Source organism: Stegodyphus dumicola, chromosome 11, assembly GCF_044657685.1.
Source record: "Stegodyphus dumicola isolate Sdum_Otavi_A_Nest chromosome 11, ASM4465768v1".
In the NCBI taxonomy this organism is placed as follows: Eukaryota; Metazoa; Arthropoda; class Arachnida; order Araneae; family Eresidae; genus Stegodyphus; species Stegodyphus dumicola.
The window spans coordinates 94,502,230-94,520,151 of NC_140778.1; the positions used below are offsets into that span (position 1 = coordinate 94,502,230).

The 17,922-nt window shown below is 34.5% G+C and overlaps 1 protein-coding gene across 2 annotated transcripts in view; it reads right to left on the minus strand.

Moving 5' to 3' along the window:
• The window catches only part of LOC118194239 (MAM and LDL-receptor class A domain-containing protein 1-like), a 458,361-nt gene that overhangs the window by 205,623 nt on the left and 234,816 nt on the right, over positions 1 to 17,922 (minus strand). For both annotated transcript variants that reach the window (XM_085827015.1, XM_085827016.1), the window contains 5 exons: positions 12,685 to 12,781; positions 9,928 to 10,089; positions 6,718 to 6,897; positions 5,921 to 6,019; positions 535 to 662 (listed from right to left, as the gene is read on the minus strand). In XM_085827015.1, coding sequence (XP_085683141.1) covers positions 535 to 662; positions 5,921 to 6,019; positions 6,718 to 6,897; positions 9,928 to 10,089; positions 12,685 to 12,781 — 666 coding nt within the window. The remainder of the gene's footprint in view (positions 1 to 534; positions 663 to 5,920; positions 6,020 to 6,717; positions 6,898 to 9,927; positions 10,090 to 12,684; positions 12,782 to 17,922) is intronic.

Consider the following 17,922-nt stretch of genomic DNA (forward strand, 5'->3'; position numbering starts at 1 on the left):
TAACAAATATTAAATGCATTGTTATTGACAAATTACAATGAAATATATATTAGAAAAATAAGCAAGTGCAATCGGTATGGACGTTAAAATAACTAATAAGCAAAGTTCCACAACATTACAGTTGTAAACATCATTCGAACACACTCGACAGCCATGGTGATCACGAATATGCTAGCGTAGGGTTGCTTAGTCGCCAATATTTCTCCCCGTGCCAAAGGTACACCATCAAGCATGCGCAGTAAGCGAAATTTGCTTAACATTATTCAAATCAATGTGCGGTCTGCCATTACGCGTCCCGGCGAGGGCATTGCTCATTTTTCGCATCTCTTGCCCCGAAATAACCTAACGTCTCTACAAGTTGTTATGTGAGTTTGAAAAACCATCGGGTTAGACTTTAAGAAGCAAAACCTATTTAGATTTTTAAGAATATCTTCTCCCAAAATGTGTCATCATATTTTACGAGAAATGTACATAAAATTTATGAAGATTTATTATTACAGATAATCATTGAATATATGTATCATAAAATCATACCATTTTTCCTGCTGGATAATTCCCAAGGGGAACAGACACAAACTGCCAGTTTTTTCCAGTATTTTTCCTCTGTACAAACCTTTCGATTTTCCCTCCATTCAACTGGCTTACGTACACAGCCAAATATCCTGAAAAAAATAAATGTAGATAATAATTCGGTCAATAATTCAAATATGTAAGCAATAACTAGACAAACAAATAGGAAACTTTTAAAAATCTGATGACTTTTATAAAGTGAGTGAATGTGATTAAGGCAAAGCCTCGAGGGTTATCTGTCTAAGGGGAAGGGATGCCTTCGTGGAGGACTTTCTAAGTAAAACTGGCTCGTATACACGTTACACATGGGGAAAACCACGAAAACGCCCATGCAGCCAGCTCGTTCGCGGGATTCGAACCACTTACCGAACTACCAGTGTTCAGCGACTTCGGCCGCTGGTGGGCCTGACTTTTATAAAGATTTACGAAAATGTGACAATTAATATCAATCAATTCAATATTATTTGATGCCTCAAAAGAGACCCAAAATCTCTTATTTTCTAAATTATATTATACTCAGTTCTCATATTGACATTAATTTTAATTTAGATTAGTTTTATAAAGTATTTCTCTCGCCTTCTTAGCATACCTTCTTAGTGTAATGGTCAGCACGCTGGGCGCGTATTTCAGAGGTCCGTGGTTTGATTCCCGGCGAAGGGGTTGTTCATTTTTCATCTTTTCCGCTTCTAAATAACTAAATAACTTTAATTAAATAATCTGTCTAATAATTATCAATATCTTTTATTGACAAATGGGCTTTCTTCAGAATCCAAGTCTCAAGAAAACTCTCCTGAGAAAGTTCTATATTCTGTACCACTTGAAGCGGCCGAGCGGTAAAGACGCTGAACAATGGTAGTTCGGTCCGAGGTTCGAATCCCGCGAACGGGCTGGCTGCATGGGCGTTTTCGTGGTTTTCCCCATGTGTAACGTGTATACGAGCCAGTTTCCCTTAGAAAGTCCTCCACGAAAGGCATCCCTCCCCTTAGGCAGATAGCCCTAGTGTGCTTTGCCATAATTAAATACCAATACCAACCAACATCTGTACCACTTGGAAGCTTCTTCCCTTTTTTATCTTTTCTATTTCAGTTTTCCTGTAATTTGCAACGTTTTTACTAAATTTCTCAATTGAATTCGCTATGATTGCTCAGAGTTTTACTCAAGGTTTACTAAACATTTGTCTTATTACTTTTAATTCAACATGCTTCTCTTTATCAAAGCAATTATTTTTTAACTTCTTCGAATTTATTCTTCACAATTACTTCGTCGTAAATATTTTTAACCTAAGCCATACAACTTTTTCGATCGCAAAATTTAAAAAGAAATTAATTATTTGTTACTAAACACTGCAAAATTTTCTATTCGCTGAATTCAAGGGAACTCAAATTTAAACTTTTTTGGCTAATTAAATTGAATTTCATTTTCACTCGAATTTAATTTTTTGGCTCGATGGCTAGATGTTTTGGCTAGTTAATCTGAATTTAAATTTTAAGAATTTTCACTCGAATTTAACTTTTTGGCTCGATGGCTAGATTTTTCGGCTAATTAACTCGAATTAAATTTTTTCGAATTTAATTTTCACTCGAATTTAATTTTGGGGGGTTGGTTAACATTTGAAGGTACAGTTCGGTTTTATAATCCAGGTAATTCGTTGTTTTCCCTTTTGCGAATTTTTCTTTTTCAGTATACCATATTGAAAGACATTAGAAGATTTTCTCGTTTTTGAAAATTTTATTATTATTAATTAGTTTAAAATTTATAGTTCCTCCCTCTCTTTTCTTGTGTTATCATTGGAAGCCCGAGTTTTGAATTTCGAATTGCTTTTATTATCTATTTCACATTTTGTAAAACTTTAATGTATTTTCGCTTAATAAACTCAAAGATTCGAAAGCGAGCAGAGCTAATACTACACAGAATAAAATATTTTTGTTACCAGCCCACACCACTGTCTATCGGAAATTCTAAAGATATGCAGTTTTAAAATATCTGATGATTTTAGTGGCGAAATTTGTGATATTTAATAAATAAAGTTAACACACATAAAAAGACAAGAAACATTTTATTAGTTATCTTACTAAGAAAACTGAACAGTGATCTGATGAACTAAGACTGGGTGAACTGATCTGATGAACTCTGACTGAGTTAAAAGAATATAAAATAAAATGTATACCAACATTTAACACTGCATCGGGAATACTAACTTTTGTAAAATTAAATAATAATTTTGCGATTTTGCTGTTGGATTGCATATGGCGTAAGTGGAAAGAAAATGATGCTCAATAATGAAGCTAAAAAGGCAAAACAAATGTGTTAGTAGAAGTAAGTGTAACAACAAACTGGTAGACTGTGAATTGAGCGAAAGTGTATAAAACTCTAACAAACCGATTTGGGCAACTGTTAAAATCTGAAACCTTTAAATTTTTTTTACTTACAATGGATTTATATTGTAAGGCGAGAAATAAAACGTAAATCATGTTTCCAATAACCAGTGTACTACGTAGTACTGAATGCTGCACAGGACAGACACGGCATAGAATCTATAGTAGCTTACTCTTTTTTGGTAACATTAACCAAGCCAAGACTCGCAAAACTAAAATTGATAGACTTAAAATACGAATTTAGACTACATAGCATTACTTAATGATCAGTTTTATGTATTATTATGTTTATCAGTTTTAGTTTTAGTTTTCATGTATTACGTATGCATATTTAAGTGTTATGTATACAGGCATTAGGGATCAGCTTTCTGTATTTCTGTACTCAGTATCATGTTAGTTTTTCACTTTAATATTCAGTTTTGTACTTATGTATGCATTATCCTGTCTGCAAGTTCTACGAAAGAAAATGTAGGTGAATGGTTCAATTTGTGAAACAACTACAGTTTAAGTATGCGCAAAGACCTAAATTATGCAGGAATTTGTTATCTTAGTGATAACAGGTATACAATCTTTTAAATGTTCTTACATAAGAGTCAGGCAAATGGAAAGTAATCTGCGTTAAAAAATGTTTGGGCGCTAGGAATTTTTTTAATCATTTTTTAATCTCTCTTTTTTTAAAGTTTACTATGTGCAATAATTTAATAGGTTACATCTTTCCTCCATGCAGGACCAACGATTTTACAAAAGCCCCATAAATATATGACAGTTGTGTCAGGATTAGCACCCGCAGGTAGACATTTAGCAAGTCCAGAAAATCCACGGCAGTTAATTTTTCAAGCAGATTCCTCCTATCTTTACTTTATCTAACACGAGTTTCTGTCTATTCTAACAGCGATTCTTAACAGTCTTTTGAATGCTTCTTTGCTTAATTTTAAGTAGTTCCTAACAGGGTACTCTTTGCCCGTACAACAACATCCAAGCTTACATGTAGACTTTATGAGGCTCTTAGCCGTCTATTCGGCTGCGTTCCCGGAGCAGGATGGAGCAGAGAGTAGCTGGTTTTTGCCAGGAAGATATCATACTGTGAGGCTAAGGCCAGGTCAGTGGTCTTCCTTGGTGGCGTTCACTCACTCACTCACTTAACGTATTATCGCTACGTCTAAAATGCAAACAGAAACATAAGAAAGGTGTAAAAACCCTTTTATTTAAGAATTCAAATAACTGAACAGCGGGCAGTCCCAGTGCTTTCAAACCTAGCTAGCATTTATGGGATAAATTCAAACGTAAGGAACTTAAATTTAAACTAAGTTTTCAATTAACTAAAGCCTAATAAATATTTAAATCGCAAGTTGGCTCAAACCTTCACCAGCATGACAGCACTATTAGCAAGATTAAAGCAAAGCCGTAGATAGCATGGTATTGTATAATTTCAACTAGCATCGTAACCTTCAGCAGGAGGAGCATGCTCGGACTTAAACAATCTAAAACTGGCCTTTAATTACCATATCTTCCCCCCTCATTTAAATAAACGAGAGCTAAAATTTGCTTCTGGCAGAAAACGGAAAAGAAGAATTGATAGTAGAGTTTCTGAACATAAAATAACTGGTTAATTTAAATACATATCTTACAAATCGACAACATGTTTGTCGGTACAGGATTGACAAGGCAACTCAAATCCTCAAACCACTCCTTACCTTAAAATGGTAATAATTTAATCATTTTGGTACTTTTCCGTTTTGCCAGCGCAAACGATAAATTCGCCAATAATGGTACAACTGATGCCAAACGGAATATCTTCGCTGGTAACCTTTTACGCTTCATTTTCAAAATAAATCGTAGCCATTTCTTTTTTGATTGATTGTTTCTTTCAATACTGGCATAAAATTACATAGGGTTTTTACCGGATTTTAACAATTTTATGCCCCAAGGCCATTCGCGGTAATTAAGTCAATTAGGATGCAGTCACACTGCTCACCCGAAGGCGAAAATATAGAAAAGGCAAAGTCAAGGGTTAAATTCATCAATTCTAATAAGAATGCACTAGCGAAGTAAAGCACTGCGGTTTTATATACTTTCTGAGTAACCTATTCGTACGAATTGAAATAATTCTGGCATTTAAACTTGTATTCCAAATTAAGATTTAACTTGAAATTAATGTAGACAATTACTGAGAGAATTAGATTTTTGTAGCGTAGTTTACTTGAGATGAGTTGGATCATGTGATATGAAACGGCGAATCAGGATGTTGTACCATGAAAGCATAGTAAATTGTTAAATTAATGTCTTTTTAACAAATTTATTGTCTTTATTTATTGGCTTTTTACAAAATTTTAAACAATATTAAAATGTTTATGCCTTCAAAATAATAATTTCTTCAAACTAACATTTGTTAGCATTTTTTATGTGTATACTGTGTGTTGTCGCCAATAAAGTCTGCTTGGCGAGATTTGCGCCGGCGAAACGGAAAAGTACCATTATTTTTTTTTCTGTTGATTATATGCTGTTTCTAATTATAATCCTTCACTATACCATGTGCGGTGTCTGGTTACGTGTACCGGTATCCATACTCTATGTTGATGATATAATGGTGTCATACCTACGCAGTGTCGATTCTATGTGGCATTAGTCTATGAATGTAACACGCACTGAGGATGGAAATATATCATAACTGCTTCAGGACACCTAAAATGACGCATTGTTAAAATAAACCTCTTTAGATTATGTTACGAACGCCCGCATGATATATATGCCATTTTGTCTAGCTTCTTCCTTTGGAAAGAATTAGAATTCATGCTTTTCTGTCTGAAGGCTTAAGTATTTACAAAAATAAATGATTTTCCATTTCAGCTATAAAATTTGCTGAATTTATAGTGATTTTTGCATGAATATAAAATTTAGTGCTAAGCATCTTAGAAATTTTAACAGAATAGTTTAAATGTTCAAATGAAATTCACGTAAAACGTGAATTTACTTACCTCCTTGGATGTTGAAGTGGTAGAAAAATTCCATTTTGCAAGCATGAGCCATAGCGCCAAGCTGAGGGGTTCGCATGATGGATGCATAATTGTTAACATCTTGGAAAAAAAAAGAGAACATTGCATAAATAGTTAAGCAACTACGCGAAAATAAATTATTAAGCTGATAAAAAGAAAACAGAATTTAATGGGCTTAATATGTATAATTAATGGGCCAATCTGAATTTTGAAATAGCAGTTGCCTAATTTGCGTATTTCCTGCCATAAATTCTGCATACAAATCTAATTTTACATTCAGTCTCAGCTAATGAGCATAAATAATCACTTCATTGGACACTGGTTGAAAACTTTAACAAGTGACCCTATTTTTTCCAGAATATCCTTTGAAGTTTACAAGAAGTGTACACCTTAGAGAGTAAAAAAAAGGGACAGTTCTATATATTTATAAAATTTGGTGAGAAACACCCCAAGAAATTAAAAATTTATATTGGCGTACCTTTTCCAATTTTTCAGCTTTCATTGTACACGAGCCTGAAAAAGTCATCGTTGATACTTTCAAATAATTTTAACAAAGCGCGTAAACCACATTTGGCATTATTATTGCTTGTAACAAATATGGCAAATTTCAAAACACGCCAATACATAAATTCGCGTATATCAAGGCGTTTTCATCATATTTCATTTACGCTATGTGTAATTTATTATGTTATTTTAACTCTGTTTTCGAACTGTCTTATTTGATTTTGTAACATATTATAAATGTAATAAAAAATTGCTTAAAGTTCAGAAAGACTTACTGTATTTTTTCCCGGTAAGAACTGCAAAGTATCCTTCAGAATTCCCTTGACTATCCGCGGATGGAACGGTAGTATTCTGAGATATAGAAAAATCCTCTGCGTGCTTTCGCTGCCATTGGTAACTGCTCCAGGTTGCGACGTTGACCAAACCGCACATGTCCTCGTGAAAATCGCATTGTCCTGTTTGGTATAAGAAATATTAATGATTGTGTATGAAAAAAAAAATACTTTGCTAACTGAATACTTGCTTTTAATGCTACTTATGCATATTTATTTGCAGTCTTTTCTGTACAATAGCATGCCATTGTCTTCATTGCTAATTATCCTTGCGTAGCCATTCCTTATCATTAAAACATGGATGTCTGTCTTTACGGAATATAACGAAGACAGTGCATAAAAAGGACACCGTACCCAGAATTCAGTAGTTATTAACGACCCCAGTTCACACTCCAGAAGATTCGGTATTTATCAGCACCCATTTTACACTTGGATGTAATAAAATTACATTTACTCAAAACATATTTGTTACAAATTGAACATGTACATAAAATTTTTTATTAGCACTTATTACAAATTGTTACAAATTGAACATGTACATAAAATTTTTTATTAGCACCCGTATTTTGTGCCCGTATTTTGTGCCCGTATTATGAGTGATGATGTCGTATCTATGACAAAGTGCAATTATATAGTTCCGAAGCTGTCAAAGACAGCTTTTGCGACCTCGGCAGCTCAGTATAAAGTAGGTCAGCAAATCAGTATAAAGTAGGTCCACTGGGTCTTCAATGCCGTTGTTAAACAGTCTGGCCTGCTTTGCTGGGCAGTTGAAAATGTGATGGCGAGACAGTGGGATGCCATCTGGGCAATGAGGACAAATGTTGGTGTAACTACGCTGTCCGTCTGCAGAAATCGTCATTCCTTTTAAGTGATTTGTCCTAAGTCTGGTTATGATAGTCGATATGGCTCTGTCACAGTTCAATTCTGGGATGGAGTTTCCCTTAACGTGACCGATTAGTCTTTGGCTGGCAACTGCATTGACATCAACGAGGGTTAGGCAGTTGGATGGCTGAGGAGAATCACGGAATGCCTTTGCAAGCTCATCGGCCTTCTCATTACCAAAAATATTTACATGAGCCGGTATCAATTTTAAGATGCAGGATCTTTGGGCAGCAATGATTTTGTTTCTGAGCTCAATGATCTGATGACTGAGTTGACATTTGCCCTTCTGGATCGCTTGCAATGATGATCTGCAGTCAGAGAAAATGATGATGCCCTTGGAACTCTGGTCTTTTTTAGAGAGATAAATCTTCAGAGCACTTTTGATGGCGCTCTGGAGATTTATCTCTCTAAAGAGTATCTCACTTTGAGTATATTTTTAATATAGGTACACCTTGTACATAACAAAATAGAACAGTTCTATATATCTCCCGTTTTACTGGGGAGGCTAACGAAACTTAACTTGCGTTTTTCATATCTCGAAAACGCGACTTTAGATATGCGGCATATTTATATATAGCACTGTTCTAACAAAGGCATTTTGACACAAATCGGAATTTTGCTGAAATGACATATCTAGTTTTTCATATTTCCATTCTACGACTCAAACTCTACGTAAATATTAAATTTTGGGAAACGTGGAGAAAAACTTACCAAGAAATTTATTAATTTATCCTGGCGCACTTTTCTCAGTTTCAGTCAAAAAATACTCCACTTGGAGAAATTATTAATTTATGGTAACCTGTTTTACTTTCCATTTCATTGTGCACAGCAGAAAAAAGGTAATTCGTTTTCTTTCAAATACAATTAACAAAATGCTTAAACCGCATTTGGCGTTCTTATCATTCATAACAAATATTCCAAATTTCAAAAGGCGTCAACATATAAATTCATATATATCTTGGTAAATTTTGACTGAAAACTCTGAATTTTCGCAAGTACCCCTAGAAATATATCTACTTTAGGAGAATGGTAAACATTTTATATGCTATAAATGAGAATTTTTTCGAAAGCTTTAAAAACATTACTAAAAATACAAATTAAAAAAAATAAATTGTAAAATATAGGCGAATTTTATTTGGTTTGAATGCAGATTATGAACTACGAAAGAAGGTATCAAGTAAGTTTAACAAAACAAAAGATATTGATAAACATATGCCAAATTCATTAAACATTGAGGAGCTGAAATTTTGAGTGCTAACGTTTTAAAAAATACGTCTGCGGTTTTTACAAAACTTGGCACTTTGGCAAAATGTGAGTCGTAGAATCGAAACACGGAAAAAAATGGTATGTCATTCCAGAATAAGTTCGATTTTGTGTCAAAATACCTACGTTTGAAGAATGCTATATAGATATCTAATATATATCCTAAAGCTTCGTTCAGACGAGGGGCAAAAAGGCCATAAGTGGTTAAAGCCGAGCTCTGTTGCCAAGGCAACCAGTCTGTGCTACGTCACAAAATCTGGTTTAAGGCTCGTAGCGTAGGGTTCAAAGTTTTCAACTTTACGCCGAGTTTGGGATAAGCGTCGACCAAGAGCGAAGCTAAAACGAAGCAGCGTTCTACAGAAAATTTCGCTGTTACAAAACAAGCAGAGCGAACGCGGGAAGTCAATCGAGCAGGAGAACAGCGCGGGAAAGTTATAGACACATCGATGCATGCGCAAATTTAGCTTCTCCCATTGGCCACGGCTTACACACCGTTCTCGCAAGTGAGAACGGAATTCCCGTATTTTGTGCCCGTATTATGACTACGCCTCTATGCCCTTTACGCCGCCGTCTGAACGCAGCCTAAGTCTCGCTTTCGAGACATGCATTTTTCGAAACGGAATGAATGAATTTCGAAAGGGAATGAAACATGAAATTTTCGAATGGGCACCTTTAAATATCTTTCCAGACAAGTTTTAATTTTGTCAATCGGCGCAGTAGAACAGGATACATGGAACTGTTTCTTTTTTGTGTGCAAAGTGTACATACTTTGATTAAATATTAGAACAATACAAAAATGTATTTTGCATAAAACGTATTTTGTTAATTAACTTTTGATGTTTTCAGTTTATTTTGTTCCACTGTTTCACTTTTTAATGCAAATAAACGGTATACTTCTAGGTTAACTAGGATTTCATTTTCTTAAAAATATTACCTGTTTTGTGAGATTATATGACCTACATCCCTTAATGTATATATAACTCAGGTAAAGTTGAAAACTATACGTACCACAGTAATGCTCATCAGAGCCATCTTCACAGTCTTCCTTAAAGTCACATTTCTGGGTAACTGGAATGCATTGACTTTTGCTCGTGCAACTAAATTCTCCGTTCTTACACTTCTTAGGTGGTGTTGGTGTTGAGAGTATAGGCGGAGACGTTGGAATTGGAGCTGGAAATATAGAACGATTATATTATTATTAAAAATATATATTATTTGTACATCAAAATACTTTTACAATTAAGTGATACGCACTGAAATCAAATGTTTCTGAGGAATCAAGACTTAGCATTATGAATATTAGAAAATAAAAACAAATTATCTTTATTTAGTGCTCTGTATTCTGTTTGAAAGAAATTTTTACAGAAAATTAAGTGTCAGGATTGGTAGAAACAAGAACGAGATGCTACTCCAAACTCCTATGTTATTGATATGCAGTGTTTCCGAAACCTTTCATAATAACTCATAATAGTCAAAATTATATTTATCTGATCACGTTGAACATTTATCTTAAAAACGTGTTTCTTCTATCTAAGTACCATTAACTCAGTAGTCATAAATTTTAATTATCTGACAATCTTAAACATTTAATTTATCTTAAAGTTATATTTTCTCTATATAAATACCATTAACTCAGTAGTGATAAATAATACTTATCTGATCACCTTGAATATTTATTTTATCTTAAAAACAAGTTTCTTCAATATAAATGCCATTAACACAGTAGTGATAAAGTATGCCTATTTATCTAATCACCTTGAACATTTAATTTATCTTAAAGTCATATTTTTCTATCCAAATGCCATTAACTCAATAGTGAAAAATTATATTTATCTGATTACTTTGAACATTTAATTTATCTTAGAGTCACATTTCTTCTATCTAAATACCATTCTTTCATATGTAGAGTAAATTGAAATGATTAACTTAATGCATATTTGAAATTCACATTTCTGCTTAAATGGTTTTTTAGATGAAAGATGCGCATTACACAATCACATTTAAGGGCAACTAATTTTATGGTAAGACAATAGCGCATTCTGCGCACTTAATGTTTTTAATGTTTTTATTACGAATTTAGTAATTTCTGAGAGGATTGCGATATAGCTTTGGATTCAGAATCGATGAGAATATGTTTTCATTTGTTTTTTCTTGTTGTTTGAGAATTTTGCCGGCAAATTTTGGGAATGCTATCATAGCATTCATGTTTTCTATAATACCAAAATATTTAGTTTTATAAAAATGAAAAGATTGAATATTTCTTCATTTTTATTTCCTTGTACGAAGAAAAGGCACTACTGTAATTGCGAAAATTTCGGATATCATATTTTAGAGAAAATATTCATTTTGAGCGCTGTCGAATCCATTTGAATGATTTTTTTTTCGTCATACCTGTACATGAGAACACAATAAAGGACACTTTTTCCTAAAACAGATTGGAAAATGGATTTGGAAGAGATTTTGTTTCGTGACATCTAAGCCGTACGTACGTATGCATGTATCTCGCATAACTCAAAAACGAGTAGCTTCAAAACGTTGAAATTTTATAAGCGATGTTTATGCGTGTACCATTTTTCAAGTAATCTAAAATTTTAGTTTTATGAGATAATGTCAAATCTTTGTGATCTTTGCGGCTGCTAAAGCTGCTGGTTATTCATGTTTCATATATAATTCATATATCAAAGATAATTCATATATTTTTCCGTATCATACTGAATTTTTAGATTAAAAAATATGCACATGCAAAAGAAGAACAGGATAAACTCATATATATCAGTGATTAGAGCACTGATAACGTGAGTGAAATATTAGCAACTAGGCCTGGGTCCCTTAGCTAGCGAGTAATGTCAAGCAAGGTCACCATATGCGCACTTGAATGGTCTCTAGTAAAGAGCAAATGTCAGTAGACAAATAAGATTGTGCTCTTTTCAATTGAGTTCTATGACGTCACGTTTTGAGATGGGCAAGAAAATGAGCTGAAAAAGTACTAGTTGCTTTTTAGGAGAACTATTATCAGCGGCGCCACATGCTGAATAATTTCATGTTCGAATAGTAACCCTGTTTGTACGCCTGAAAACGCCGTTTAATAGAGTAAGTTGGTATCGCGCCACCAACGCTTCGAAGCGTAACGCGTATAATTGAGCTTCTCGCGCGAAGCCAATTAACACTTTCCCATCGATGGACGCCAAAATCTGTTCCTCTCAAACACCTGAAACGCCCGTGCATACGAATTTCTTTTGCAATTGATTTCCTTCCCCGCCTGTCAAGTAGAATGCTACAGCGTTAACAAAAACCCATTAAAGTGGCGTAATTACTTCTATCTGGAGAATCTTTGTCGGTTTCACACATAGTATGCAGTTTCCCTTTAGGATGGGATTACAACCTCAAGCATCAATAGCTACACGTTGGCGCTAACCAAATTGCTTTCAAATAAAGCAGCTATATTAGTGGCTTGAAAAGAATGATTGGCATGCAATTCAACAACTCCCGAAAACAACGAACCATGCTCTAACGTGATGAGGGAAAGCACCAGATAGGAAATGAACTCAAGCGTTCGGCATTTCTACAGATGTCTGAATGCACGGGCGTTACGGGTGATTTCGATGTGAAAGCGTTAAATGCAGACGATTAAAACGACGCCTATACGCAAAATCGCGTTTCCGCAAGTCCGCTCTCGACAAGGATTTGCAGAATAGAACATAAAACATTTTAGTACAATACAAAAGTAACTCATATTCATGCAGAAGACAAGAAATAGGAACTTACTTATTTGAGGTACGCATTTGTGGTTGAAAGATATATCATCTACAGCTATATAATTTACTTTTCCTTGTGATATGGTAATAGAACCCTCGATAATCACCTGTAATAATTGACATAACCTATTATTCAAGTAACTTTATATATTTTATTTCACAGTTTTAATAAATGCTTCATTATTACACCCAAAGCTAACGATATTCCACACAGAAATGAAACTATAGGTTTTTCGTAGAAAAAGCTAGATATTTCCTAATAGACAAATATATGAATTTTCAGAGCAAAAGCAATAAAAATGCAACATCAGAAATGAAATAAAAAAATGTTAATTGTTTTCTGTTACATAAAGCTGATGATATTGATTAAATACTAGTAGAAATTTATGTTTTCTGCAGTACCAGCCGTATGAAGAATTTTTTAATATTTTTAACACTTTAATAAATTTGCATCAAAGATATGTTTCTGTGTAGTACTGAAGAGTCGTTAGATTGTTTTTTGAAGCAGGAAACGTGAAAAATTTGCAATGCCCTCACCCGGACATGTCGAATACGCTTTGATAAGCATGCGGAAAAACACCACGAAGGCATGCGGAAAGGAAGGAGAAAATAGCTTATATAGTACAATAAATTAAAATATTTTTGCATTTTATTTTGTATTTCAGCAAAACGTAAAGAAACATTTAAAATATTTCTTAGACTAAAAAATCTTGCAAAAGATTAGATCAGAAACAGTGCTATTAAATAAAAAATTTCGAAATATATAGTCTATAAAATTTTAAAAAGTATCAAACATTTACATGACTTCAATTTTATAATTTTTGAATTTCACTATGCGAGATCTAAGAAATGAAGATAACATGTCAATAAATGATCTGCAAAATTTATTTTAAGTGAATTATTTAATAGTGAAATCTCACACTGAATTTTCCTATTTTCTTGCATTCACTTTTCTTTAAAGAAGAAACTTCATTTTATCCAACGTGCAAATGGATTGAATTGAATAATTTGGGTTTCGGCAAAGCACTTAAAAGCTATTTGCCTAAGCAAAGAGATCCCATCCGGGAGGAAGTTCTAAGGGAATCTGCCTCGTGTCCACGTTACACATTGGAAAATCCACGGAACCTCTCATGCAGCCGGTATTTGAACCTGGATCGAACCACCTGTGATTTCGCCTCTAGTGAAGATCCCAGTATACAGCGTTTTTAAAAAGATTGCAGAAGTTTATTTTATTGTCTTAATAGATATTTTTAATTTTGATCTTTCCTCCTTCCAGCATGCCTTCGTAGTGCTACGGTTAGCACATTAGGCGCATATTCGAGAGGTCCAGGCTCGATTCCCAGTGGTCTTCTGCTTCAAAATAATCTAATGACTCTATAGTGGCGCCCGAACTAAAAAGGTGGGTGGTGGATGATGACTCTTCAGTACCAGGATTTGGCGATTGTGTCTCGTAATCCCCAGTCGTCCTTTAAAAGGGAAGGTATTTCCTTCCTCCTTCCGGCATGCCTTCGTGGTGTAACGGGTAGCACACTCGGCGCGTATTCGAGAGGTCTAGGTTCGAGTCCCGGCGAAGGGCACTGCTCATTTTTTATGTCTTCCGCTTCAAATTAACCTAATGACTCTACAGTGGCGCCCGAACTGAAAGGTGTTGGGTGATGATTCTTCATCACCAGGTTTGACGATTAGCTCTCCTAATCCCCAGGGACAGGGAAAAGTGGACGGAGCACCAGAACTTCGTCAATGACTTTTACAGGTATTGCTCCGCCGCACTACTCTACCCCGCTGGGCTTTCGGTTGGCCCGCATCGGATGCTAGCCTAACAAGACATTTACATAGAAATTTTACATTAATACCAGACTCATGTATTGAATATACAATTACAAGGACACAGTATACAATTATTACAAAAAAGTTAACCTATTAACAAAAGTTGGATTATGGCAGATTAATATAACATAACTATTTCGAACACACATCATACAAACTTTCATTGTACATCGAACATTGTACATTGCCCTTCATAAAAACAATATATTTAGATTAGTATATCTAATTACATCGAATTACAGTAAACATCTTTTTAAGGAACTAATTGGGGAAAATTTTTTTTGTTTATCTCATTGTACTTAGTTGTATTCCTAAGGCAAATTATGTTATTAATACATTTCCTTTCATTTTTTAACTTGTTACACACAATTGCATCAGCACTGAAGTCTTACATTATTATTTTTTTTTGTAAATTAATGTATCATAAATCTCCAGTTGCCCTTTAGAAGGGCGGGAGTATATAAGGTATTTCCTTCCTCCTTCGGGCATGCCTTCATGGTGTAACTGTTAGCACACTCGGCGCGTAATCGAGAGGTCCAGTTTCGAGTCCCGGCGAGGGCATTGCTCATTTTTCGTATCTTTTGCTTCAAAATAACCCAACGACTCTACAAGCTTTTTTGTATTTTCTTGTTTCCCCATCTACATTTTCCTGCCAGGATGAGTCTTCAGGATCGAGTGGAACATGGGGTGGAACAGTATTTAAGGGGAAGTCTCGATCACTAGCCTAGAAGAGCTTAGTAGAGCATCCTCTGCTTTCTGGTCACGTCGTTGCCTTAAGCCACTTTCGGTCGTATTGTTACGTGCCTGTTAGTATTCGCCGGTGATGTTTACTGAAGGGCCAACTCTGTTAGATTACTCTGTACACCTTCAGCTAGTCTTAGTTAGTTAGCATTAGTTTCTTATTTTCTATCTTAAGTCAAAGCCAAACTGGAGGCTTTACTGTAAGCCCCAAAGGAAACAACTATAAATTATCTTGAGTTAAATACTAAAAGGGTATTTTAACCTTTCTTGGGGTTATCACTCTAGCCTTTTAGTAGTCAAAGAATAGTCGCTACACACTTCTGTAGTATTCCAGTTGTCAAAGACAATCAATTTAAATAGAATCTTATAAGATGAAGGAATGTGTTTCTTTCTTTTTGACTTCTGAGCCGTGTGCTTGCTGCTGCTATTGCTAGAGAAATTCTTAAATTTACCATTTATTTAGCTAAACTTATTTCTATAGGAATGTTTATTGATTCGATCTAGATTTAAAGCTTGAAAATAAATTTGATTTTTTGGCTTGTAAGCACTAAAATGGCCTGGCTTCCTCCAAATTAGTTGGAGAATACATTGCATCTCTTAGGAATATTGGAATTCCTAAGAGATGCAATGTAGCTTTCATTACAACATGGCTTAGATTCCAGGCCTACCTTCGAAGAATCCTCATTTAATGTCTCACAATGCCAATTTTTCTTAATAAAGCACGGAAAATGAGCATCAAGAAGTCTCAAAATAGGCTGTATCTAGGGTGTCAGATTGTTTCAGTAAAGTTGCATGAGCAGTGTTTCGTTTGGTAATGCTTGCTCGTTGTCTTAACTTGCTTTTGTAAAACTTATGACTTTTTTTATTAGTCTGAAAACAAAGATTTACTCTTTAATTCGTTAAAACATCTAGGCTAATCCAAAAAATTAATTAAGATGAAAAGTTATCAAATTCTTTGCGGTTAATAAAATAAATTGCATATTTTACAAATGTTCCTCATGAGAAGTGCTCTTGATATTAAAAAAAATGGAAATCGTAAAGATAATGATTAGCGACTTTGTCTTAATGGAATCTTTCTGTTCTTTCAACACAGCGACAATTAGCTTGTTTTTATTTAAAACTGGAAAAAAAGATAAAAGGAATTCTAGGCTGGCGTAGATTTTGAATACTTTTCATACACAATTTATGCCAATTTAGAGTTGCTTTTCTGCCATAGTTGAAATTTGATATCGGTGTCTTTGTCTTCGAATTAGGCATTGCATTTCTGTACCGTAAAATGGAAAATTGGGAAAGTTTACGAAAATTTTAAGTCAAAATACAGGAAACCAATAAAAAGGTACTATTTAATAATTAGTTACCAAGTTATTAATTAAATGCCTAATTAGCAAGTTTTAGGTAGATAGACAGTATGCGCTTTGCCGTTAATCAAATAAAACCAAACCGCGTAAGGCCGTTCTTTCCTTTTGGTTAAAAATCGGAAGAGACGATTTGCTATTAAAATTCACATTATGCGTAATTAAGTGGAGTATTTTATCTTTTTGTATTTCTGAAATTTTAGAGAGAAGTTAAAAGTTTTTTTCAACAGGAGCTGAAAATTTAGATGCCTTTGAAAAGTTGAAGTTACATTTTAATACTTTCATGTGATCTTCCAAAAGATTAGCATCAGAGATATAACAATACTCAAATCGTACCTCCTACTAAAAAGCTTTTAAATTCTCTCAAAAAACAGAAACACAGATAGATACAGTAAGATACAGTACTTATGACGTGATAATAGATACAGTACTTATAACGTGAATTTTAATAACAAGTCGTTTGTTTCGAATCTTAAAAGAAAAAGAAAGCTTTACGTGAAATCCATTGTAATCCTGACACCACTATTCTATAGCTGATAAAGGTGGACAGATCGTTGTTATGGACAAAGACACATACACGGAGAGCTACTAAAGTGATTAATGAACGCCCAGATTGCTCGATCCCTAAGGATCTTTCAACTCCTGACCTCACGAAAGTTAAAACACCTATTAAATGCTTCTCCAATACTCTTAGCTCGGCTTAAAAATGTCTCATTCCATCTGTTGCTAACTGTGCAGGTTTTATACTCTCCCCAAAGTCTACAAAATTGGAATTCCATTCGAACCTATACTTAGGATCAATTAGTCAAATATTTAGTTTCTAGATTTTCTTCTTTACTTTCTAATAATGTTTGCATTGTAAAGCATTCTTTTGAAGTCAGCGAATAAACTTGCAGTACTTCACTCCTAGAGTCACTTATGGTTTCGTTTGCTGTAAAATCACTGTTTGCTAATGTTGCAATGCTGACCGGACTATACAGTGCTTCGGGAAACCTACTGAGATACCGAAGGGCCGGGGTTTGAATCCCAGAGAAAGAATGGCTGTAACTCTCCGTCCCTTCATACGAGGTAACGATGGCTCACCTATCAGGTGCTTCCACTAAAATTGACTGGCTTCCTCCAAATTAGTTGGAGAATACATTGAATCTCTTAGGAATATTGGAATTCCTAAGAGATGTAGTTTCAGAGCTTTGAGGGGAATATTGGAATTCCTAAGAGATGCAATGTAGCTTTCATTACAACATGGCTCAGATTCCAGGCCTACTTTCCAATAATCATCATTTAATGTCTAACAATGCCAATTTTTCTTAATAGAGCAATGAAAA